Source organism: Leptonychotes weddellii, chromosome 8 (assembly GCF_054177405.1).
Source record: "Leptonychotes weddellii isolate Sample4059 chromosome 8, ASM5417740v2, whole genome shotgun sequence".
NCBI lineage: Eukaryota > Metazoa > Chordata > Mammalia > Carnivora > Phocidae > Leptonychotes > Leptonychotes weddellii.
The window spans coordinates 111,725,268-111,749,793 of record NC_138376.1 but is presented as its reverse complement, the minus strand read 5'-3'; the positions used below and the strand labels follow the sequence as shown (position 1 = coordinate 111,749,793).

General features: G+C 38.6%; 1 protein-coding gene and 1 non-coding gene across 2 annotated transcripts in view; both read right to left on the bottom strand.

The window, feature by feature from the left end:
- The window catches only part of UTRN (utrophin), a 467,571-nt gene that overhangs the window by 100,282 nt on the left and 342,763 nt on the right, over nt 1-24,526 (bottom strand). Inside the window, exon 53 of the mRNA XM_081829379.1 lies at nt 14,744-14,900. Within this exon, the coding sequence (XP_081685505.1) occupies nt 14,744-14,900 (157 nt within the window). The remainder of the gene's footprint in view (nt 1-14,743; nt 14,901-24,526) is intronic.
- Nucleotides 2,207-2,313, bottom strand: LOC115939112 (U6 spliceosomal RNA). Its single transcript, XR_004074042.1, has one exon. It is a non-coding gene; the product is annotated as a U6 spliceosomal RNA (small nuclear RNA).

The following is a 24,526-nucleotide window of genomic DNA, read 5'->3' as shown; positions in this document are numbered from 1 at the left end:
AAACTAGTTACTATTAAAATGATGCTAACCTAAAGTCTTACCAACATTCTCACCTCTTTTCCAAGACAGAATTCTTCCCTCAGCCTCTATTCACCATTACTTATGGAGGAAAGTTCTAGCTGCTTTATCTATAGCTTTGGATGACCAATACCAGTATCCAAACCTCCATTAGCAAGAACAACTGAATTTAACTCTCTTAAGGGATAAATTATTTAATTCTCAGAAAAATGGAATCATGTGATCCTCCAAAATTAAGCGAAAATGTTTGGAAAGTATAAAACTGGGTTGCAAGTTTCTTATGTCACTTTAGATTTTAGAAAACATATAAATGTAATGTCTTTTTGTGAACCAATTTGTTCCAGACTAAAACAGCAAACTAAAGCTCTGTGATGGCAAAAATGGTTAGCCAGATTACATCACATACACTAATTTGATATAAATACCAAATTTCTTCAACTGATCAGTCCAACAATGTGTATCTTTTTCCCAATCCTTTGACGTACAACCAAATCAAACACATTCAACCAATTCTCTCCCTTCTCTTTGAGAGAAAGACAGAATCAGACATCTGACATCCCAGAACTGCTCTCTAAATTCCCATCCTGCCATGGGATACCAGCATTTTAATGCTAACAATACCAGGTTCAAGGAAAGAGCGGGGGAAATGAGAAATCACAGGCAAGGGTGCAGTGAAACTTCACTTTCATACATTGCTAGAGGCGGAAAATTGGTTCAATCACTTGGGAAAGTCGGTTGGCAATATATCAAGAGTCATTACTATGTTCATATTGCGTGAAACAAGAATTTCACCTTTGAGAATATATCCTAGGAAAATGATCCAGAAAAAAGCTACAAACACAAAAGTTTTCATTATAAAGTTATTTATGATTAGAAAAATTTGAAAGCAATTTAAATGTCTAACACCTGGAAAATATTTAGGCTCACTATGGTATGGCTACACTAGGGACCATTATGTAACCTTGGAAAATTACTATGATAATGACTACATAGCAGCATGAAGAAACAGACATGACATATATCTAAATAAAAAAGACAGGATAAAAACTATGTACCCTATTAGGACTGTGTGAAAGATAAATACGCAAAAAGAAAATACTCATGCAAAATGAAAATGGTTGTGTTACAGTGGTAAACTTAAGGCCAATTTTTTGTTCTTTATTTTATACAATCTGTAATGATATTATTTTCATAATTTAAAATTATACTTTTCTCCCTCGGAGGGAGAGATGAACCATGAGAGACTATGGACTCTGAGAAACAAACACGGTTTTGGGGGGGGAGGGGAGGGGTTATCCTGGTGATGGGTATTAAGGAGGGCACATACTGCATGGAGCACTGGGTATTATACTAAAACAATGGATTATGGATCACCACATCAAAAACTAATGATGTATTGCATGATGACTAACATAACAAAATTTAAAAAATTAAAAAAATAAATAAAATAAAAAAATTATTCTTTTAAGAAAGGAATATTAAATGGAATCTAGCTCATTTATCATTGAACAAATTATTGCTTTTATTTATTTTTGCTTTTTTATTGAAGTACAACTGGTATACAATATCCTATTAGTATCAGGTATACATCATAGTGATTTGATGTTTTTATACATTACAAAATGATCCCCACAAAAATTCTAGTTACCTTTTGTCATCATACAAAGCTATTACCATATTATTGACTACATCCCTTATGCTGTACATCATATACTCATGATTTACTAATTTTATAACTCTGAGTTTATAGCTCTTAGTCCCCTTCACCTATTTCACCCACCCACCACCCCCTCCCCACTCTGGTAACCAACAGTTTGTTTACTGTACCTATGAGTCTGTTTCTGTTTTGTTTATTCATTTGTTTCTTAGACTCCATGTGTGAGATCATATAGTATTGTCTTTCGCACTCTGACTTATTTCGCTTAGCATAATACCCTCTAGGTCCATTCATATTGCCACAAATAGCAAGATTTAACTCATTTTTTATGGATGAGTGATATTCCATCGTATATATACCACATCTTCTTCATCTACTAATGGACACTTAGGTTGTTTCCATATCTTGGCTATTGTAAATAAACACAGGCATGAATATATGTCTTCAAACTGATGTTTTTCAATGTCTTCAGATAATTACCCAGAAGTAGAATTACTGGATCATATGGTAATTCTATTTTTAATTTTTTGAAAAAATACAGAATGTTTCATGAATTTACATGTCATCCTTGCATAGAGGCCCGGCCAATCTTCTGTGTATCATTCCAATTTTAGTATAGGTACTGCCGAAGCAAGCACAAATTACTACTTTTAATGAATGGCATTATTAATAATTACAAATGTATTTGAGAAGCATAGTTTTTATATCAACAACCATGAAACTTTCCCATTATGTTTTACCTCATGATCTCTCTGAAGCTAAATTTATTCAAAACATTTATTCAAAACATTCAAAACATAAATTTATTCAAAACAAAACAAGGAATCTTAACCCATCTAGCTTTCAAGGTATCAAATCTCTACACAAGAGAGAACCCAGCAATATTTAGTATATAAGGGCAAATAAGCTACATTTTAAAAGCTATCTCAACAATTAGAGATATGTCAATGCTTTCCCCCTTATACAAAAATCTTTCCAACTCCTGATTTGAATAATTTAAGTAATATTAAAACAGAAAGAAGGCAACCTCTTAACTGGCTATAATATTAAAATGTAAAGTATAATGGTGTTGATTAATTTTCTTACAACTTCAAGTATGTCATATAATTGAAATTATTTTTAGCTCTTCAGGAAATACTATTACTTATATTTCTGTTCGCTAATCTTTATTAAAGATTCATCTATTCAAAGTAGAAATATCTTCAAAAGGGGATATTCTTTTGAACATGAATAAGTAAAAAGGGATTAAAGAGAGATAAAGAGAAAAAAAAGGAACAACCATACCTCTTTGGGTTATCTTTGGGTATATTTGTTATCTTTGGGTATATTTCCTTCTTTTAACATTCAACAAATACTGATTACCTAAAGTGTCTGGCACAGACAAAGAGACAACAGAAAATAAGTAAGTAATTATAGAGGATGATAAATATTATGGAAAAAGAAAAAAGTAGAACAGGGTAACAGAGAAGGGGGTACTGGGAAGGGGGTTTCGACTGGTGTAGAGAAGTCTGGGTAGGCTTCACTGGGGAGGTACCATAGAACAAACATCTGAAAACAGTGGAGTTAATCATGTGGATACCAGGTAAAGAGCATTCTAGGCACAGAAGACAACACGGAGCTGCAACTAAAGGCACAGCTAGGGGCCAGCGTGGCTGGTACCAGACTTTACGAGAGAAAATACCATGAATGAGGTGAGCAAGGTGTGAGTAGGAGGTAGGTCACACCATGGAGGGTCTTGTAGACCATTCTGAGAACAGTGGCTTTTATTCTGAATTAAACAGGAAAACACTACAGAGTTTTGATTCATTGGAATAGGAACACTCTGGCCACTGTATTAAGAATAACAGAGATTGATAACTGTAGCTCCTAATAGATGGTAATAAGACATAACCAGATTCTGATTCTATATTTTCAACATAGAACCAACGAGATTTTCTAATAGAGGGAATATGAGAGAAAGACAAGATTGAAGGTGATTATTATTTTTATCTAAGCAACAAGAGAATTCTTTCCTTTGAAATGGGGGGAGATCAGGTAGAATGATTTTGAGCAGCAAGTTCAGGAATTCAGTTCGGACTTACTAAGTTTGAGATGTCTGTTAGATACCCAAGTAGAGATGCCACGTAAAGAGATATAAATTTGGCATATAGATGGCATGTAACACCAGGAAACAATGAGTTCAGGAAGGAATAGGTATAGAGAGTTGGCATAGCCTGGCCCCTGGTGCATCCCAATTTTAGGAGGCTGAGGAAAGAAGGAGGGGCCAGCAGAGGAGGTTGAGAAGGAGCTACCAGGGAGGTAAGAAGAAAACCAGCACAGAGTGGTGTCCTAGAAGTCAAGTAAAGAGACCGAACAGAGAAACAGTTAGTGAGTTGACAAGAAAAGAAGGACTGAAAATGGACCCTTGGTCACATCTCAGCTGACACTAATGCGCAGAGACAGAAGTTACAGTGGGGGGCATCTAAGTGAGAGTGGAGGCTCAGGATGGCTTACTTGAGAAAGAGAGTGCTTGCAATAAGTTTTAAGAGGCTTTCATTATTGTCAAAGTGTTGTTTTATGTATGTCAAAACATAAACATTAATGTTTTTCTTCGTGCCATTAGGTCTGACTATAGAATTCACAGAGCCCCTTCTTCCAATATTACTAAGAATTGCAAGATGGCGGCAGCAGAGCATTAAACCAAGTGCAGGGCCCATCTAAGAGTGGAGCCTTATGTGATTGTAATTGCATGGGACACACACCCACGAAGCTGGCCCTCAATGCAAGTCATCTCAACTAATGAATAGAAGTATTGCTGGTACAGCAGGCTTTCTTAGCTTCTGGTTTCAAAAAAACACTTAACTACGTATTGGAGAATACAAGCAGAAAAAATAAATGATACAAACATAAGGAGAATCTGTTAGAATGTAATTTACTTTTTTTCCCAACTTGCTTTCAAAGCTAAATCAGCATATATGGATCTGAAGTCATTATAGTATGACAGCAAAAAAGGGCAGAAGAGTCATTAAATTTGATAGCACTAATAAAACTACATGAGAAAAGGGAAAGAAAACGGGCTTTTCATTAGTATGCAGACAAAATAAAAAAAAAAAAAACTCCTTCATAGAGCTTTAAAAGTTTTGGTTAACATCCCTAAATGAACATTTAATATACAAATTCATTTTGGTTCCACCCCATTGACATAAAAAATGATGCCTGAGTCAGAATACTAAGTATGAATGCTAAAACTAAGATAGGAATCCTCCAGCTTCTCACAGTAATAAAAGAGTATTCTTCCCTACAATTTTCAAAATATATGCACATATAAATGTATTCCTTCATTTGGCAAATATATTCAATATCTACTATTACCAGGCACCGCAGAAGGTGCTGAACTTGTATTTTTTTTTCTCTCTCAAGTAAAATTGAAAAGGGAGGTAAGCAACACCCTCTTACTCTATTGCATACTCCAGTCATGCCATGACGAATTTGGAGGAGTTTCCCTCCAGGAGTTTTGATAACAGTCTTTAGAGAATTCTTATTCTGAAATCTCTTTTTAGCTCAAAGGCTACTTGCCCTGTGAAGCCTTACCCGGTCTTCCCAGTACAGAGAACCATGATTCATCTGTGCCTCCCTGGCCATATGCTCATGCTCACATTAGTGCTTTTGGTATCCAATGTAGTTACTTTTTTCAAGCCTGTCTCTGCTGCTAGATGGTGAAATCCATGACAGCAAAATTAGTCTTCTGAAGTGATACATGCCCAGTGCCTAGCAAAGTATGTGGCAAATATCAGTAGCAACATAGAGGTTTGTTGAATGAATACACAAATTGGCAGATAAATGAAACTCAGCTAAATATGTCCAGAGGCAGTTCATTGGAAATGGGCTGTTACATTCAGGGGGTGGACTGTAACTGCTTGGTCTCCCAAACCTCTCCTTCCTGCTGCATTTGTGGTCCACTCTCAATTTCACCACCAGATACTGCCAGCTATTAGGCTGCCTTGCCATTCCCTCTAAACGTGGACAGTCCATGGCCCTTTGGGGTAAAGTCCCAGTGACACCTCTCAGGCATAGGAAATAAATCAGCTGCAGACAACTAAATGGAGTATGGCCAGTAGGTATAGCCTCACTTCTAGAACTGCTGCTTTGGGAAGGAACACAAGTAGCAACTTTACTCACAGTCCTTAGAGTAGGCTATGCATTTAATAAGAATGAAGTCAAAGGAGGCACCAAAGGCTGGAGGGGGAACTTGGAAATTAATTTAATCAATTTTAGAAAAAGGCCAATATCCCATATTTGGTAACTTCATCACACAGCAAGACCTTGAAGTTACAGGTTTGCAGGTAGAGTCTCAGATTACTTTAGTAGGGAGAACAATCCCCCCCCACACACAGCCTCAATTTCATGGTGGCATGTTGCTGATTTAAAGACAATGTTTGAATTTGTTACTTTAGTAAGCAAGTTTGCAAGTGTATTTCAGCAAGTCAGTTTCAGACTCAAATGTCCTGACTCTTACATATTGAGGTTTGAATAGAGGAATTAAATTAAGTAAAGGACAGAGGGGCCCTGAGGGAATGGATCTAAACCTATAAAAAATTATACCAGAATCATACACTTTCAATTATTTTTGGTGATTTTCTTTGCTAAAATCAAACATGTATTCTATTAAAGAAAGGGTGTCAGAGCTCTGACAGCTGCCCCCACATAACTGAGAATTTACATTGTGTAGAAAATGAAGTGCAGAGTGAATAGCAAAAACTGCATCTGCAATGTAATCCAGTGTTAAAGCATGTGACTGGAAATAAATCCCTAACATTACAAATGAATGGGACTGCATTGTAGGAACTTTCTAAGTAACTGTTGATTGAATGATAATCTCACATTCTTGAAAGTGAAGTTGCATACAAGTGACCTCACTTTCTATAAACCATTAAAAATGATACAAAAAGGGTGCCTGGGTGGCTCAGTCGTTAAGCGTCTGCCTTTGGCTCAGGTCATGATCTCAGGATCCTGGGATCGAGCCCAGCATCGGGCTCCCTGCTCGGCGGGGAGCCTGCTTCTCCCTCTCCCACTCCCCCTGCTTGTATTTCCTCTCTCGCTGTGTCTCTCTGTCAAATAAATAAATAAAATCTTAAAAAAATAAATAAATAAAAATAAAAAAATAAAAATTATACAAAAAATTTAGATCATTAGATGGGAAAATTCAACTATATCCATTTATTCTAAAAATCGTTAAAAACAATATTTTTTTTAAAAAAACACCGTATTTTTTAAAGTAGTAATTTATTTTGATATTTGAGGATATTAAATATGTACCCACATGAGAAAAAAATAATACAATTGTGTTGTTTACAAACTGATACTTGTAAAGACTGGAAGGTGACTCTGTCTAATTTTGCAAGTTAATCCTAGATAGTGATGGGGGACTACTTATATGGGGCAGTATTAGATGGTAAATAATAGGTATTAATATACCTTTATTTAATTAAAACAACTCATATAGCCTAGACAGTTTTAAACAAAACAAAAATGATCAAAACTGTCAAGACAGACTCGCAGTTACAGGAGGAGATATGGACCACTCCTTACTATGTGCCAGGCCCAGGGCCAAACACTCTTCACTGTCATAGCCCTTTGACATATTATTAATTTTTATTATTATTTAATAAGTCTCCTATATGTATGTGCTGTTAAAGCACTGAACACAGTATTTATTACTATTGTTACTGAAAACTTATCAATGTTCTGAGTCACTGATTAAAATATCCAAGTTATCCAAAGTATAAACATTTAATTAAGGGTCCAAAATACATTGATGTTATATCAGTTCCTGGGACTTTTTTTTTTTGGACAGAAGAAAAGAATGCCAATCTGTGAACCACTCATTTCAACGTGTGAGAGAGAGAGATCTTAAGCAGAGACTGCTATGGGGCTTTCTGCTTGCTCAGCATCCAGGACTGGGGAGCTTTCCCCAGCACCATCAACCCTACTAACCGCTTTGCTTTTCTGCTTTGTTTCTGGTCTGTGGAATGTCTGTCGCGTTCTGGAGCCCAAATTTGCTATGTTTGGTTTCCTGCGGGGGGGGGGGGGGATTGTTACATTTTATCTATAATTACTACGTGTTTTTTTTTTTAAAGATTTTATTTATTTGACAGAGATACAGCGAGAGAGGGAACACAAGCAGGGGGAGTGGGAGAGGGAGAAGCAGGCTTCCCGCGGAGCAGGGAGCCTGATGCGGGGCTCGATCCCAGGACCCCGAGATCATGACCTGAGCCGAAGGCAGACGCTTAACGACTGAGCCACCCAGGCGCCCCTATAATTACTACGTGTTTTAAGCAGACAAGGTGATCTGAAGCATGACCTTACAGTACCATTCTAACTAAAAGTCTCGGAGCCATCCCCTAAACATTTAAATATGTAATATTCCATCTGGATACAGCCACAAGCGCAGAGCTTTTATGAATAGAAATTATTAAAACGTGTCACTGAAGTGCAGAGGCTGTGCCTTGTTGCCCTTTGTATATTTAACATTGTTTTCAACCACAAGAAGGCATTCAGCGAATAGTGTGGGTGGGTGTTGAGGTGACTAGCACTGCCATTATTGAAGACTGGCTATGAGAAAGTGTCATTAAGTCACTGATGCACACATATCAAGGTCTCGATTATAGAAATACAGGTAGGGACCAGAAGACTTTGAGAGTATGTGAGTTCCCATAAACCAACCTCCAAGTATCCAAGGTGCCTGTACAAATAAATCTGAGATACCAGAGTCTCTAGCCATCGGCATGTGTGACCGTGAAAGCAGACTGGATCCAGGATAAGGTCATGTGAATACAAATGCAAATGTAAAATTATATACATTAATTTTGTTTCTTTACTTACAGATTATGGTAACATTCAAATATTGCATTTAAAGGTAATTAGATTCATGGTTAAACATTTATCATTTGTCTGTAAACCTCTGATAAGTTAACTAAAGCAGTGCATACAGACGTGTCTTACGAGCTTGGCCTTTCCATGATAAGCTGTTTTCTTTTATTAAGAACAAGAAGTAAGTCATTTTGCAGTCTCTAGACTCATATCTTATCCCATATAAATTCTCAAAAATGTTGTTTCAATGACTTCATCCCATTTCCTGAGTAGTCTAAATTATCTCTGAAGCCACCAATAGGCAAAAATAGTAAATGTAAGTTCTGACGTCAAAACTTGCGGTTGCCCAAATGTCATGAATCTGAGGAAAAATTAAAAATTTGGACACAGCACAACTAAATGAAAAATACACTAGAAAATATAGGTCCTAGTCTAAAGAAGGACTCCAACAGCCATTGCATATTGCGCACTTACTAAATGTACTCTGCTAAGTGCTTTATATATACTGATGATCAGAAACAGGACTGAAGAGATGGGACAATATGCTCCAGAGCCTGGATCACAGAGCTAGTGAATGGAGGAGGGGAGCACTGAAACCACGTCTACCTAAGCCCAGGTGCTAGTTCACTAACTTTTATAGAAAGTCCCAACAGGGGTCCCTGGGTGGCTCAGATGGTTAAGCGTCTGCCTTCGGCTTAGGTCATGATCCCAGGACCCTGGGATCGAGCCCCGCATCAGGCTCTCTGCTCCGCAGGAAGCCTGCTTCTCGCTCCTCCACTCCCCCTGCTTGTGTTCCCTCTCTCGCTGTGTCTCTCTCTGTCATATAAATAAATAAATAAATAAATAAATAAAAGAAAGTCCCAACAGAAAGTGCCTCAGAACAGAGACTGATACGCCACTATCCAGAGGACAAGAGCCAAAACAAATTTCACTTAACTTCATAAAGTGCTGAGAATAGAGGTTAGTCAGATGTCTACTTAGAATTACCTTATTCAAATTCTTCACATAACTCTTTGACATCAGAGTTTGACATCCCTGGAAGCAGCTTTTAAGTCATGTAGTGGTTTTCTAGTCCACAGTAACCCCACATCCACCTAAGGTTTTGAGACCTAGCTTTGTTTTTTACTTTGTATATAATGTCACTGGAAACTTTAATGTAAAACTTAAGTGCTAACTTGTGTGACTTGACTTCAGCACAGGTGGTTTTTAATGCATCTTGTGAATGTGTATTTGTCTTGACCACAACAGAAAGGCATGTGGTATTGCTTTTTAAGCTGATCTTTAAAAGACTTGTGTACGCGACATTCAAGACTTGCATTTATGAGATCTTACCTCCTAGAATAGTAAACAAATCAGTGTTAGATTTCTTGTCTCGTTTAAAAAAAAATCCATCTGGGAATCGCTAGACATTCTAATTTAGTATCAAGAGATTAGGTCCCATTAGTTTGACACAGTACTGCGTTGTTCAAAATAAAGTAATTCAGATAGCTATCTGCAAGAAGAGAGGGTAAGTTAGAAATCAAATACAAGGTCTCACTCTTTCTATGGGGAAATTTTAAGAAACAAAAAAACTTGCCTAGTATTAGTATCAAGCCATTTAAGGGTTGATTTTGGTTGATTCTAACTATGTACTTTTAAGCTATAAAGCAAGAGTTCTTTAAGACTGAAGAGATCTCGGGGCACCTGGGTGGCTCAGTTGGTTAAGTGACTGCCTTCGGCTCAGGTCATGATCCTGGAGTCCCAGGATCGAGTCCCGCATCGGGCTCCCTGCTCGGCGGGGAGTCTGCTTCTCCCTCTGACCCTCCCCCCCTCTCATGTGCTCTCTCTCTCTCTCAAATAAATAAATAAAATCTTTAAAAAAAAAAAAAAAAAGAAACTCAATCAGTGCTATTCATAGAAACTTTCTAATATAAAATTCAAAGAAGTACAGACCATTAAATGGAAACTCCTGATAAGTCCTATTTACTGATAAAGAACATCCCTCAACAGCAGTCTGGATTATGCACAACGGGCTAAGTGATGGCAACTGTGATAAAGACGTAATAGTAACCCAAGAAAAATCTAGTAACAGGCACTAAGAAATTTAGAAAGCAGTGCTAAACTATATGCAATTTACACTATTCCTCTCCCCCATCCCCAACCAGGGGTGTAAGACTCAAAAGATGTGAAAACACCATTTTTCCAAACTACATCAATCCCAACCTATCCCACCATCACCCTTCCTTCTCATAATCATCATTCTGGTATCAGGTCATGGTGATTTTACTGTCCCTGTAGATGATCCTGCAGCTAACTCCGCCTCTCAGCTCCTTATCTACTCCTCCCTATAGACCGGGTCCTCCACCCTACCTGTGCAACTCACTCCCGCAAAAAGACACCGGAGATTGTCATTAACAATAAACGTCCCTTTGGGGCGCCTGGGTGGCCCAGTCGGTTAACCATCTGCCTTCGGCTCAGGTCACGATCTCAGGGTCCTGGGATTGAGCCCCGCATCGGGCTCCCTGCTCCGCAGAAAGCCTGCTTCTCCCTCTCCCAGTCCCCCTGCTTGTGTTCCCTCTCTCGCTTTCTCTCTCTCTGTCAAATAAATAAATAAATAAAATCTTTAAAAAAAAATAAAAATAAATAAAACAAAACAAAAAACAATAAATGTCCCTTCTAGCACCCCTTCTCTGACTATAACCAGCTTTCTTTACAGTTTGTGCCCCTCCCCAGGTCCCTAACTTGAATGATTTCTCAGCCCCCTGCCGTGTCCCATTCATTGACTTCTAACATCACTTTACTGTCCCTCATCTCCCCGATATCCTCAGATCTCCCTTCCCCCAGCCTCAATTCCACATGCGATCATTACCATAGCTCCCTTGCATTTCTGTACCCCTTTCCCCTCTCTTCCTCCATCACATATGCTTGGTTCAATTCAACTTTCCAACTCACTCCTTACCTTCAATGAGGCAACTCAACCATGGGCGAAGAAAAACATTCACATTGGCTGTTCTCACTTTAAATTCATGAGCACTGACCTCACGGGGGCCCTTCATAATGCCCCGTGGTCTTCTTGACATTCCTAGTTTAACTCACCCACTCCTAGACTATATTTTCTGTCTCCTCTCTCCCCAAACCTCCACATTGTCTTCCTTCTTCTCGTATTCAGTTGATGACCCTGCTCCCTACTTCACTGAGAAAACAGAGGCAATCAGAAGGACATCTAAATATTCCCACACACAGATCTACAAAGCTACCTTTTTGTTAGACGGGATGAACTCTTTGCCCTCCTACCCGAGACCAACTGCTACACTTGTACCCTGGATCCTATCCCATCCCCTACCTGCTAATCTCTCTCCTGCATCACTGACTTTTCTGACTTTATAAGATCATTCCCATCAGCATAGAACCATGTAGAATTTGTCCTCATCCTTGTAAAGTCATTACTTGACCCCACATTCTCCCCCGAGGCATTGCCCCATTTGCTTTATCCAAAAACCTTTGATTCCTGCCACTATAAGCCCTTCTCTTTCTCTTATATTCCACATACCCAACCCATGAGCACATCCTGTTGCTTCTTCCCAAATATATTCAAAAACCAGTTACTTCTACCTCTACCTTTATACCTTTGTTCAAGTCATCGCCATCCCCCACTTGGACTACTGAAATACATTTCTGAACTCCTCTATATTTTATTCTTCATAATTTCACCTGTAATTATCATATAATGTAAGTCAGATTGCAGCAGTATAATGATCAAAACCTTCCATGGTTTCCCATCTCCCTTGGAGTAAAAGCCAAGCCCTTACAAAGGACTTTCAAGTACCTAGGTGATTTAAACCCTTTCCCCCTGCCTCCACCCCAACCTCATCTCCTACCACTCTATTTGGCTGAAGTGCTTCAACAACATTTGTACCCATGCTATTCCTCAGATATGACCAGAACACTGCAGCCTCTGTGGCCTGTGTGAGTCTATCCCCTTTTCCCTACACTGTCTTCCCCAGGGATAGCATCACGTCCTGCCTCACCTTTCCACAGGTTCTCGTCTCAAAAACCACCTCATTTATGGCACTCTCCTGACCTTCTCCACATAAAACAGCACCTCTGCAATTTATACTCTCGCATCCCTCTCTCTCTCCTTGACCTTGCTTTACCTTTTTCATAGTACTTACTACCATGAGACCTATTATGTATTTACTGCCTGTCTAATGTCTTTCTCTTACTACTCGGAGTCAGGCAAGAACTTTATCATGTTCACTGTTGACTCACCAATGCTTAGAATAGTGCCTGAAGCATATGACACACTCAATAAATACTTGCTGAACGAATGAACCAGTATGATCATCAGCATCATTATCAGTATTATATTTATTATCTAAACACCCAGGCCTAAAGGGATGGTGCAGAGCAACTGCACTCTAAGACTCTAAGTGAAACACAGCCTAAAAGAGGCTGACCTTGTTCAAAGGAGGGCTTAGAAAGAACATAGCCAGCACTTACTGGAAACACTGATGTGCACTTTACTTGCTAAGGCCGGAAGAGGAAAATCATTTAATGCCTCAAGAACTAGGTTTTAATCAAAACTAGCAGAACATGGTCACAAGCAGATTTTATTCCTTAACAGAGCACTTCCATTAGAAGAGCTTTGTATTATTCTATTTCATCACCTGAATCCACAAAAAAGGTATATGAATAATTAATAGAAGGGGAAGCTGAAAAAAGGAGAAACATGATTTTCCTAAATCAGTGATTTAAAATCTTCTGTCATTGTTTGTTGTTGTTGTTATGATTATTTTGCATGTTATATTCCAACAGTGTCTTCTTTTCTCTTATCTTGGAATTCTCTCTATCACAGTCTCTTTTCAAGTAGAAAGGGAAAATTTACCCAAATGGTAATTTGAATAACCTAGACACAAGGACCCAAAGTAAAATAATTTTCAAGGTCTTATCATTTTGAAGCAAACTTATTACCTAGATGACATCTTCCTTTCTTCCTTTAGAAGATGCGTGTGTTAGTGTTGTGGCTTTTCCAAAGGGAAGAGAATTCTAACATCACATTTAATTAGAATGAGAACTTGCATTGCATGTGAAGAGTAAAAACTATACATATATAACAAAACAAGCCCATGTGTAGTACATGAGAAAATGGACATGAAGGAGTACTAAATAAACAAATAGAGAGTTAATAAGGCAAAGAATTTAAATAATACAAAGTTCTAAGAATTAACATGTCAGTTGATAACATTTCAGCATATCTGCTTCTCAGAGTAAAAGTACAAAAGTACAGATTTGCAGAGAGACAGAAATTTGAGCAGAATAAAAATGTAACTCAAAAAAAGGTCTAAGTTCAGAAAAATAAAACATATAAAATGATCTAAATACTATGGTCCTCATTTGCTTTAAGACTTTATATTCATACTTCTACAGGTCCTTTTTTTTTTCACTTCCATTTATTATAAACATGATAAACATGATAATTTGCAATTCTTTATAACTCTATGCCTTCTCAGTTTAAGAACTCACTTGTAGTAAAAATATTTCCCCAATAGAATATATTAATATTTTAAAATCTATTAGAAAGTTAGATAAATGTTGATACACTAAAAGCAATATGATGCAATAGAGATCTGTAACGTTTGAAAAAAATTAATTAAATATGAAGAGAAATTAATCTGAAACAAATGGAAGTAATACATGCAACTTAAGTGTCTAAATACTGATAATTAGAAATGGGGGGTAGGAGGGCACCTGGGTGGCTCAGTCGGTTAAGTGTCCAACTCTTGGTTTCAGCTCAGGTCATGATCTCAGGGTCACTGGATTGAGCCCTACATCGGGCTCCGAGCTCATCGGGGAGTCTGCTTGAGGATTCTCTCCCTCTCCCTCAGCCCTTCCCCCTGCTCGCACTCCCTCTCTCAAATAAATTAAATCTATAAATAAATAAATAAAAGAAATGGGGGGCAAGGGTGAAATCCTGTGTTGATTGCTTCAACTCAGATATTTATCTAGAATTTTGAGTATATACTTTGCCATCAACAAACAGGGTTACAGAGGGAGGGGAGTGGGGGAATGGGGTAACCAAGTGATGGGTATTAAGAAGGGCACGTGTGGTGATGAGCACTGGGTGTTATACGCAACTGATGAATCACTGAACACTACATCAAAAACTAATGATGTACTATATGTTGGCTAATTGAAAATAAAAAAATTTAAAAAGGTCCCCACCAGATGCAGCTAACTTACTTTACAGTGATCATACTGGAGCTGTAAGGCTGGGACATCCCCTCCAATGGGCATTTGCTTTTGAAGCTCTTCATCTTTAATATTCAGCCATTTGATCAGTTCTTCTAAGGATGTCAGCAACCTGTTCCACTTCTCAGCACTGGCCTCCAAATGGGCCCTGGTGAGAGACAGTATTGACCACATTTAGAAGTTTGAATTGTGTTAAAAAATTATATATCTTCCCTTAGACTCACAATCTTGTATGACCAACTAATGTTCAGATCCCAGAAAGAGGTTGACTTCTTGTTAAAAAAAAAAATCCTGTAAGAAATAGTTATTTTGAAGAAGATGAAATATGCAGATATGTTGGTAATATCTATCAAAATTTAAAACGGATAACTACACACCACAAAGGCATAAATATGAGTCTTTTGAGAAGAATGACCCTGATATAATGTGAAATTATAAAAGCAAGTTTCAGTAGCTTATGTATAATATATACGCACACTCAAATATAATTTTCTTCTCCTTTCATCCATATATTTGAAGAGAGGGATAGAGAGAAGAAAAGAAAGCAACTACATGCATATAACATGTTTGCAAAGATACATATTAGATGGGATTACTACTGAAAACACAGTAAACACTTAATTTTTACATATTTATGTACTAATTGAGTATGTACAACAGGCCCATGTTATTTTTCTTTCTAAAAGAGCTAATTTTTTAGGAAAGGAAATTACTGTCTTAATTTCCCTTAAAACTCAATAAATTACTGAAAGCAGAACATCACCAGCATTTATCTCAAAAAGTTGGGAAACAATAAGCCATTGCCTGGATAGAACACTATTTGGCTTAAGGCTGACTGGTGTCCAGTGACAAATGTCTACTGTGAATAGAAAACAACTGGGCAAAAATCATCAATTACAGTACTTCATACTCTGGTTTAAAGGTGAGGTCTTTGGTTCAATAACTATTTCTGTTTTTAGTACAGAAAAGTACCTTCAGATTCTTAAATTATGAACTTTATACTCAGGAAACCATGTTTCGGAAATACATTTTCACGTGATTAAGATTCCAATAAGAATAAAAGCCCTTGAGAATAGAAATGCAAATAAAAGCACAAATTTGGGGCGCTGAAGAAAGCCCACTTACCCTGTCTCAAGCCCACACTTCATGGGCTGAATTTGAAAAGGGGGATCAGTCAGAAATAACTCCAGGGACTTTAGGAGTCAGCGTTTACTCAACCCTGCACCACCCCAGTGGGCAGACAGTTAATGGGGACTTAAGCACTCAACTGTGTGAAATGGAATATCCTTAACCATTCAGACTGAGAGGTGCAGGGCTGATGGAAACAGACCTAAGCCTTGTTTCACACCAGCTTCCAAAGACTAAAGACATGATGGCAAAAGATGACTCATCTGGGGCAACTTCAGGTGCAAGAAACCTCTGTTGATCAGGCTTCACAACCTCTCAGTTAGCTATCACCTTCACATTGGCATTATGATCCCCTCTTCCACAAAACTGCTCCTTCCCTGAGTAATAGGAGACCAATCAACCAGGGACAGCCTCTACTGTCTCTCAGCCTTATCAGTAATTTCCTTTTTGGACATCTGATCGACTTGAGCATCTGTTCCTAAAGCTGATAGCTCTGCTATAGTTAATTTAAACAAGTATTTTCCCATTGATCACATTAGGTGGTACTCCAGCAATAGACATTCAACAATATCCTGTCTTTGTTTAAAAGTTCATGTTTTCAGAAGAATGATCTGATCCCTAGTTCATCTCTAGTTCATAAAGTAATGATCATGGTCTATCATCCAATATTCTTGGCTAAAAGGAAAAAAAAAATGGAGTTCTGCATATCTCTGAAATACCACGAACCAGCATTCAGTCACATACAGAAGGCCAGTTAACCTGCAATCTATTTATAGTTCCATTATCAGCTGGCTAATATAAAACAAACTATTCAAACTCTAAAATGATGTATCTTATTCAAAAGACCTAGATATTAAATAATAAAAAATTATTTGTAAATACAGAAAGAAGTTTGAGATATTTTATAATTCTATGAGAATTATATGATTAAGTTTGTTTTCTTGCATTTATAATCTTTTCTATTCATTCTACAGGTGGTATGATTGACCTCACTTTACAAAATTCTGCTTTAATGAGATCCTGAGTCTGCATGAGTGCCAGCTTTTCTATATTCATATTGATTAATTTTAGGCCAAATATGTAATTACCTATCCGTGATAAACAGTAATTTTACTTGTCACAGAGAAGAGCTAAATAATTTCGATTATATTAACTGAAAACTCTGCCAGTTACAAATCATTTTGCCATAAATATATTTGAGGTGTTGCAATTTCTTTCTAGTATTTTTTTTTCTTTTTATTAACATATAATGTATTATTTGTTTCAGGGGTGCAGGTCTGTGATTCATCAGTCTTACACAATTCACAGTGCTCACCACAACACATACCCTCCCCAATGTCCATCACCCAGCCACCCCATCCCTCCACTCCAGCAACCCTCAGTTTCTTTCCTGAGACTGAGTCTCTTTCTAGTATTTTTAAAATGCAAAAAAAAAAAAAAAAAAAAAGACAGCTAGACATCAAAGGCCTTTAGTCAATCAAGATGTGCTTGAGCGTCTCTGTGTGAAAAACACTTAAGCACATACCCTGACCTCCTATTTTAGATTATTTCATCCTGCTTCTTCAATGTCTGTAGTTCAACTCTTTAATCAATAACTAAATCAGACGTTACATTCCTCTGAAATCTGGTTACACACACTCATCGTATTGAAGAGCATGCAAACATTTTTTTCCCCCAATGCAATTAACTCTTTTGACTGCAGAAAATAATGAAATTGATCACTGAAATCTATCCCATTCAGCACCTGCAGGACTTTTCATAAAGATGAAGGCAATGTTTTTTATAGAGAGATACTAAAGTGACTTTGAAATAAACGAGATAACAGTATATGTACTTTTCTGCATCTTCCTTTTTCCATCATAAAAAGCAAGTTGATCTGGCAGAATCTTTGCCTGGAAAATCTGTTCTGGTTATTCTCCAGTAGATTGTTACTATGTGTTCAGTGGATTACTACCATATGCCCAAATAAATGCGTACTTCCATAGTTGCCTTCAGTGTTCTAGTTTCAATTTAATTCTTTCATCTTTCAAGATGAAAGCCTTTTCTTGGGCACTGGGTTGAATGCTTTGCAAGTAGAAACCTTAAACTTGTTTTTGGTGTACTTGTACTTTCTCAATTTTACTCTAAACATTTTAAAGCTTCGCCTTCCTCACAGCTATAGATGACTAGTCAGTCATCAATCATATTTTCAGAATCTTAAAACATTTCTCTATCTAACTCATATCTGCGGGGACTCACATTCTGGATAACTGGCTTATTATCCTAATTCTCACCTGTTTCAGTTTATTCTTTGGGTACTTGACATGTGCAAAACTAGAGATAGTTTCACTGAATCTATCAACCTAGGATGATGTCTACTATAGAACACGCTTTATGTAAGTTAGCTCTTGTTACACTGAATCATTTATTTTACAAGTCTCTAAACATTTTTAAGTGACCAACTATTTTTAAAAATATATAATGCAAAAATTTCTTAGAAGGTAAGGATCCATAAAAAATGGTACCCCATCATTCAAATATAATATAGAGGAAACTATAAATTAATATCTATTTTAAATTGCAAAAGCCTTGGGGCACCTGGGTGGCTCAGCAGGTTGTGTCCCACTCTTGATTTCAGCTCAGGTCATGGTCTCAGGGTCATGAGATCGAGTCTCGTGTCAAGCTGAGCGCAGAGTCTGCTTGAGATTCTTTCTCCCTCTCCTTCTGCCCCCTCCCCCTCTCATGCACTCCCTCTCTAGCTCTCTCTAAAATAAATAAATCACAAAAGCCTTTACTTTTCAGTATTTCTTCAAAGAAGTTTCGATTCCTTCTCCTAATGTACCGATATGAAAAAGAGAGCAAACAGTGTGAGTGAGTCAGCAGGGGCATTTAGAAAAATAAAATACAGCTTTCCACTTACTCACTACAAACCTCTATGGAGCACTCGCACTGATTATCAGGCACTACACAGTTTCAGAAATGAAAAGTCCTGGGATCAAGGTGGGAGAAAGACAAGTTAACCAAATATGCTCTGATATAAGAAACCTAACAACAGTTCTCTGAGGGAACCACAGCTTGGAGAAGAAAAAAACTTGCTCAAGGAGGGAATTTGGGATCCAAACTGCAGTCTAACCTCTTTCCAACTCCACCGCTTTCGTTATGGGCAGCATTTAAGATGGCAGATAGAAACTACACAGACATATTTATAGACAAGTGAAGAGCCATTTGCAAAGTAGGTCCATCAAAGAATACAATGACCCAAATTAAGGGAGCAAATGCATACTATCCCCTGTCGTGTAAGGAATGCACAGAATTAAATGTCCAATGTGGTATCTTTATGACAAATGAAATTGATTTTTAGTTTATGGTAAAACCCATAGATTATAAATCAAGTTATAATGAAAGAAAATACCTTTATTAGTGCAAGCATAACCAGTTACAGTAAGAGGAATTATTCCTGCTCTCAGAAAGGGAGCAAAGATGACTAGGACAAAAAGGAATTCAGTGTGTGCTGAAAAGAACACCAAAGCTGTGCTTCCAATATGGTAGCCACCAGTGACATGTAGCTATTTCCATTGAAGCTGAAGTTAATTAAATAAAATTTGAAATTCATGTCATCAATTGACTAGCCACATTTCAAGCACTCCAAATACCACATGTGGCTCGTGGCTACCACACCAAATGGTACAGAGACAGAACATTTGCACCTTCTCAGGAAGTGCTGAACCAGGTGGGGGGGGAAGAAAGAAGAGAGGGACAGAATCTTCCTCTATTCGACTTGAGAGAAGGAAATGTTATTAGTTTTACAATATGGTTAGCAAAATCAACTGGCTAAGGCTAAAAGTGGTGTCAGTGACATTGTAGAATGTGATAACAGATGTAACCATGATGTTAAAGGTTAATCTTCTCTAAGGGCTCTTAAAAGGGTGCCCTGAATTCTTAAGAGGCTCATAAAAGAAAGGAAAGATAGAATTTTATCTATGAACTCTGTTTTCATTAGATTTTACAATTTCACTGGCCTTTGAAACCATATGTTAATAAGAATCTCTATTAAACATCATTAAGCTGATAAGTGGATATTCAGTTAACATAATCCTAAATTAAATAAATCTAACATAAAAAGGCCATGTCATTCACATTCCTGAATTTATTTCCAATTCACATTTTTTCCAGGGAGTAAAAATTATTGTCAAATTTCCTAAGAGCCTATCTTCTAGATGATGTTTCAAATCATTAGCTATTGTCTCTTCTATCAATCTAAGTGAAATATATACTTGTGTGTATTGTTTTTAGATTGCAAAGACTATTTCACACACTGGACTTCAGTATTTAAAAGTCTAATGAAAGTTATCCAAAAAAACTGCACAATACTTACGGTGTTACCCCAAGGTCTGTTGGGGTAACAGACTGTTACACAGCTCTAATGACCACAGCACAGTCCAAGGAGGTAACACTTGTGAGCCACTTACCACAGGGCTAGCACACGAATATTCACTAAGTATTAGCTGTTATTATAATCTTTGGCAGACATTCTCTCTTTAAAAATGTGATAAATTAAAGCAAATGCTCCCTGCCATGACAACATTGACTTGAGCACAATTAAAGCACAACTTGAAATACAGAATGCACAGAAGGGACATATATCAAATGGCCTCATTCTCAGAAAAGAAGGAAGGCAGGCCACGGCAAAGGGAGAGTTTCGGGGCGCTAACAAGGAAGCAAAATCTTCACAAAATAGAGATAGTGGTGAATAGGACAGAAAATCATTCAGAAGGGACGCTTGGGTGGCTCAGTTGGTTAAGCATCTGCCTTCGGCTCAGGTCATGATCTCGGAGTCCTGGGATTGAGTCCTGCGGGGGGCTCCTTGCTCAGCAGGGAGTCTGCTTCTCCCTCTGCCTGCCACTCCCCCTGCTTGTGCTCTCTCTCTCTGACAAATAAATAAATAAAATCTTTAAAAATAAATAAATAATTAATTTTAAAAAAAAGAAAATCATTCAGAATCACAATACCAATTGTAAGCAGAAAGGGTCAAATTATAGAAGAACTGTCATCATTTTTCACTTTCTCATACAACACTAGGAAGCCTAGAATCAAGAATGGGGGAGAGAGGGGCACCTGGGTGGCTCAGTTCGTTAAGCATCTGCCTTCGGCTCGGGTTATGATCCCAGAGTCCCAGGATTGAGCCCTGCATTGTGCTCGAATCTGCTTATCACCTCTCTCTCTCCCTCTGCCCGCGCCCTCCCCCCCGACCTGTGCTCGCTTTCTCTCCCTCTTTCTCTCAAATAAATAAAATCTTTAAAAAAAAAAAAAGAATGGAGGAGAGAGATTGTGATCATCAGAGTGTCAGGGATTTAAAAGGAGGAGACAAGAAATTCCAGGGGGAGAGAAAATTCACATTTTTGAAATGGCTTATGATGGATTCCAAATGAAGTAGAAGGGGTGCATGGAGTCTGAAAAATATTAGGAGAAAGGGAGGCAGGTTTGAAGGAAGGAAAAAAATTAAAGAGTTCCACAGTTGGAAGCATTAAAGGACATGCATTTTTAAACAATCTAGTTGGCATATGTGCTACCAAAATGAGTACTAAACAATCTACTTGAAATATAGTAGATGAATCATATATACAAGATAAAAATACAAAGTTAGGTAATAACATAGAGATGATCCTGGTATATAATAAGCTAATGAAAAATACCCTCTTCATTAGGGCCATAACTTTAATGTGAAGGAGAACTGATTTATCAATGATGTTGCAAGGAATTATGATTTGAGGCAACAGAAGGATCCTCTCTAACTAACATGGCAAAACCAGTGGCATTCAGATGCACATGGCCAGGTGGAATGTAGGAAAATACAATGTGTGCTCTGGAGAATGGTCTGCCCTTGGTCTCCTGGAGACTGATCATCTCAGGGATGCCAAGAGAACACAGGATATTAACTGAGTCCCAGGTATGGCCAGGTCTGTGGGACTTAGAAACAGAATAGGGAGAAAGGCTCTTAGAGACAACGTAAAAATAAACTTGGAAGTCAAAATATAAAAAATTATCAATATGGATACTGACACCAAGGATGACAGATAAGGAAGAGATGAAGAATAAAAGGGAAGCCAGATGCTCAAATCAATGAATAAAGCAGGAGAGTGTCCTACAGAGCAGGAGGAAGCAGGAGGAAGATGGTAGAGGGCAGAATAACAGATATATTTACTTGGTAGGAGAAGCTGTTGAGATGGAGCAGCAATGCCTAAGATACAGCAAGGAGGCTGTCAACTTCTTCCTTATCCCTGTGTGGCTGGGCTCCTGCAGCCACTGGTCTGCAGCTCCATACTGGAAGTGGATGGCTGGTGTTCTGGTTGTTTGGTAGCAGCTATTTAATACCCAAAATATTCCCACCAGCTGCCAGGTGAGGAAAATGGGAAACCTACACTCTATCAAAGAGAGCTTTAAGTGAAGTGGGCCACGAAGGGGAAAGCCAACTTTCAAGTATACAGAAAAGTGGCAGGAGAGTTTACAGAAATATTAAAGATACAACAGAATTTGGGCGTAAGAGAAGACCAGTAAGGACAGACTGTGCTTTAAAGGAATGGGAGGAAAGAATAAAGGGACAGAAAGTGACAGTGTGCTCACCAGGTATCGTTTTCAGCAAGGACTAAGGGAGGCGGGTGGCTGGGAGTCCATATTTGTTAATGAGAACACTTCCCCGCCCAACCCCCTCTCACTGAGCACACTCCGGACCTCCTCTCCAACCCTCCCCTCTCTCAGTGCCTGAAGAGGTGGAGTGAGGAACCTGACTCGTCAATTTGGGGACTAAGTGGATGCTTCGCTCAGCCCAGCCTTGCCTCTTGAAAGAGGCCTGCAGAGACTGAGTTCCTCCCCACTCTTCCACGTAGGGCTTCTCACCTGGGCGGCCACCTTCTCTGGTGACTGCTGGTAACACTGCCTCCTTCTGGGGTTCAGTTAACAGGGCCCATTGGGCCCTCACTCTAAGCCACTTCCTCTAACCTGGCCTCTGTCAGTAATTAACACGACGCTGTTGTTCTCTCTTGGACATACTTTTATTTCATATTTGCTCAGAAGCCAGCCAGGACAGATGGACACCATTTGTTGGGGACCTTCTCAGAAATTCCCAACATTAACGACGAAGACAAAAAATGAGGTAGGGAAAATTTCTATGTCTTTTGAACTAATTAGTGCCAAACAGAATGGTAATCCATGAAAAAAAAATAATAATAGTTAACAATTAGTGAGTGCTTACTGTGTGCCACCGTTTTAGGCACTTTACACAGGCTAATTAAATGAAATATTCAGGACGACCCTATAAGGAATGTACTCTTATTATCTCTACTTGACATATGAGGAGACACATACTGGCTAAGTCACCTGCCCAGAGTGACACAGCAGTGAAGTGTCAAAGCCAGTGTTAGAACTGAGGTGGTTTAGCTCCACACGCTCAGCACTATGAAACACTATCCTGTACTGCTGCTCTTTGAGGGATGCTTCCTATACGAGGGCCTATTACTGAGTATAATAAACTGTTTTATCTTTTTTAAGAAACTGTTTTATCGGGGCACCTGGGTGGCTCAGTTGGTTAAGCGACTGCCCTCGGCTCAGGTCATGATCCTGGAGTCCCGCATCGGGATCCCTGCTCAGCAGGGAGTCTGCTTCTCCCTCTGACCCTCCCCCCTCTCATGCTGTCTCTCATTGTCTCTCTCGCAAATAAATAAAAAATCTTAAAAAAAAAGAAACTGTTTTATCTTTCTTTTAATTAAGATATAATTAGCACCTAACATTCTATTACCTTCAGGTATATACAGCACATGGATTCAATATAGGTATGTATTACCAAATGATTACCACAAGATGTCTAGTGAACACCTATCGCCACATATAGTTTCAAACTTATATGTATTTGTATAAAGAAATATACATCTTCTTTTTTTTTTTTTTTTTTTTAAAGTTTTTATTTATTTATTCATGAGAGACAGAGAGAGAGAGAGAGAGGCAGAGGGAGAAGCAGGCTCCCAAGGAGCAGGAAGCCTGATGCGGGACTCGATCCCAGGACCCTGAGATCATGACCTGAGCCGAAGGCAGACGCTTAACCATCTGAGCCACCCAGGCGCCCGAAATATACATCTTCTATAAATACCCAAGTAATAATGAATGTGAATGGGATTTGTTTTGCCCATTTTTTGAAGTCAAAAATGAAGACTATGTCATGTACTTCTTCAGTGACGCATGTTGATCTACATGAAAGCAGGCAAGTCAGCATGGGCAGAGATCTCGGTCTCCAGTTCCTGCACGTTTATAATGCTGTTATGTGTAATAGCATAGTTACAGCAATGTGTTCTCTCTCGCCCCTTCCCTTCATAGCAGAATTACTTGAGAAAATGAGACTGTGTAGACTAGTTCTGTTTCTACTTCCCCACTTCCCATTCGGACTCTTTGGTCCTCGGAGATCAGATTTTCACCTCAAACAAAACATTGTCCCAGCGAAGAGTCACCAAAGCCCTTTCCACTGCGCCTGGCCTCTGTAGCCCCGATCTTACTCCACTCCCTCAGCGGCCCGCACCCTAGCCACGCCCCCCCTTCAAAACCCCTCCTCCCTCCGCTCCTGACAACACTGCAGGGTCTCCTCTCCTCAGGGCCACCCACTTCTCAGGTGCCTTTGCTGGC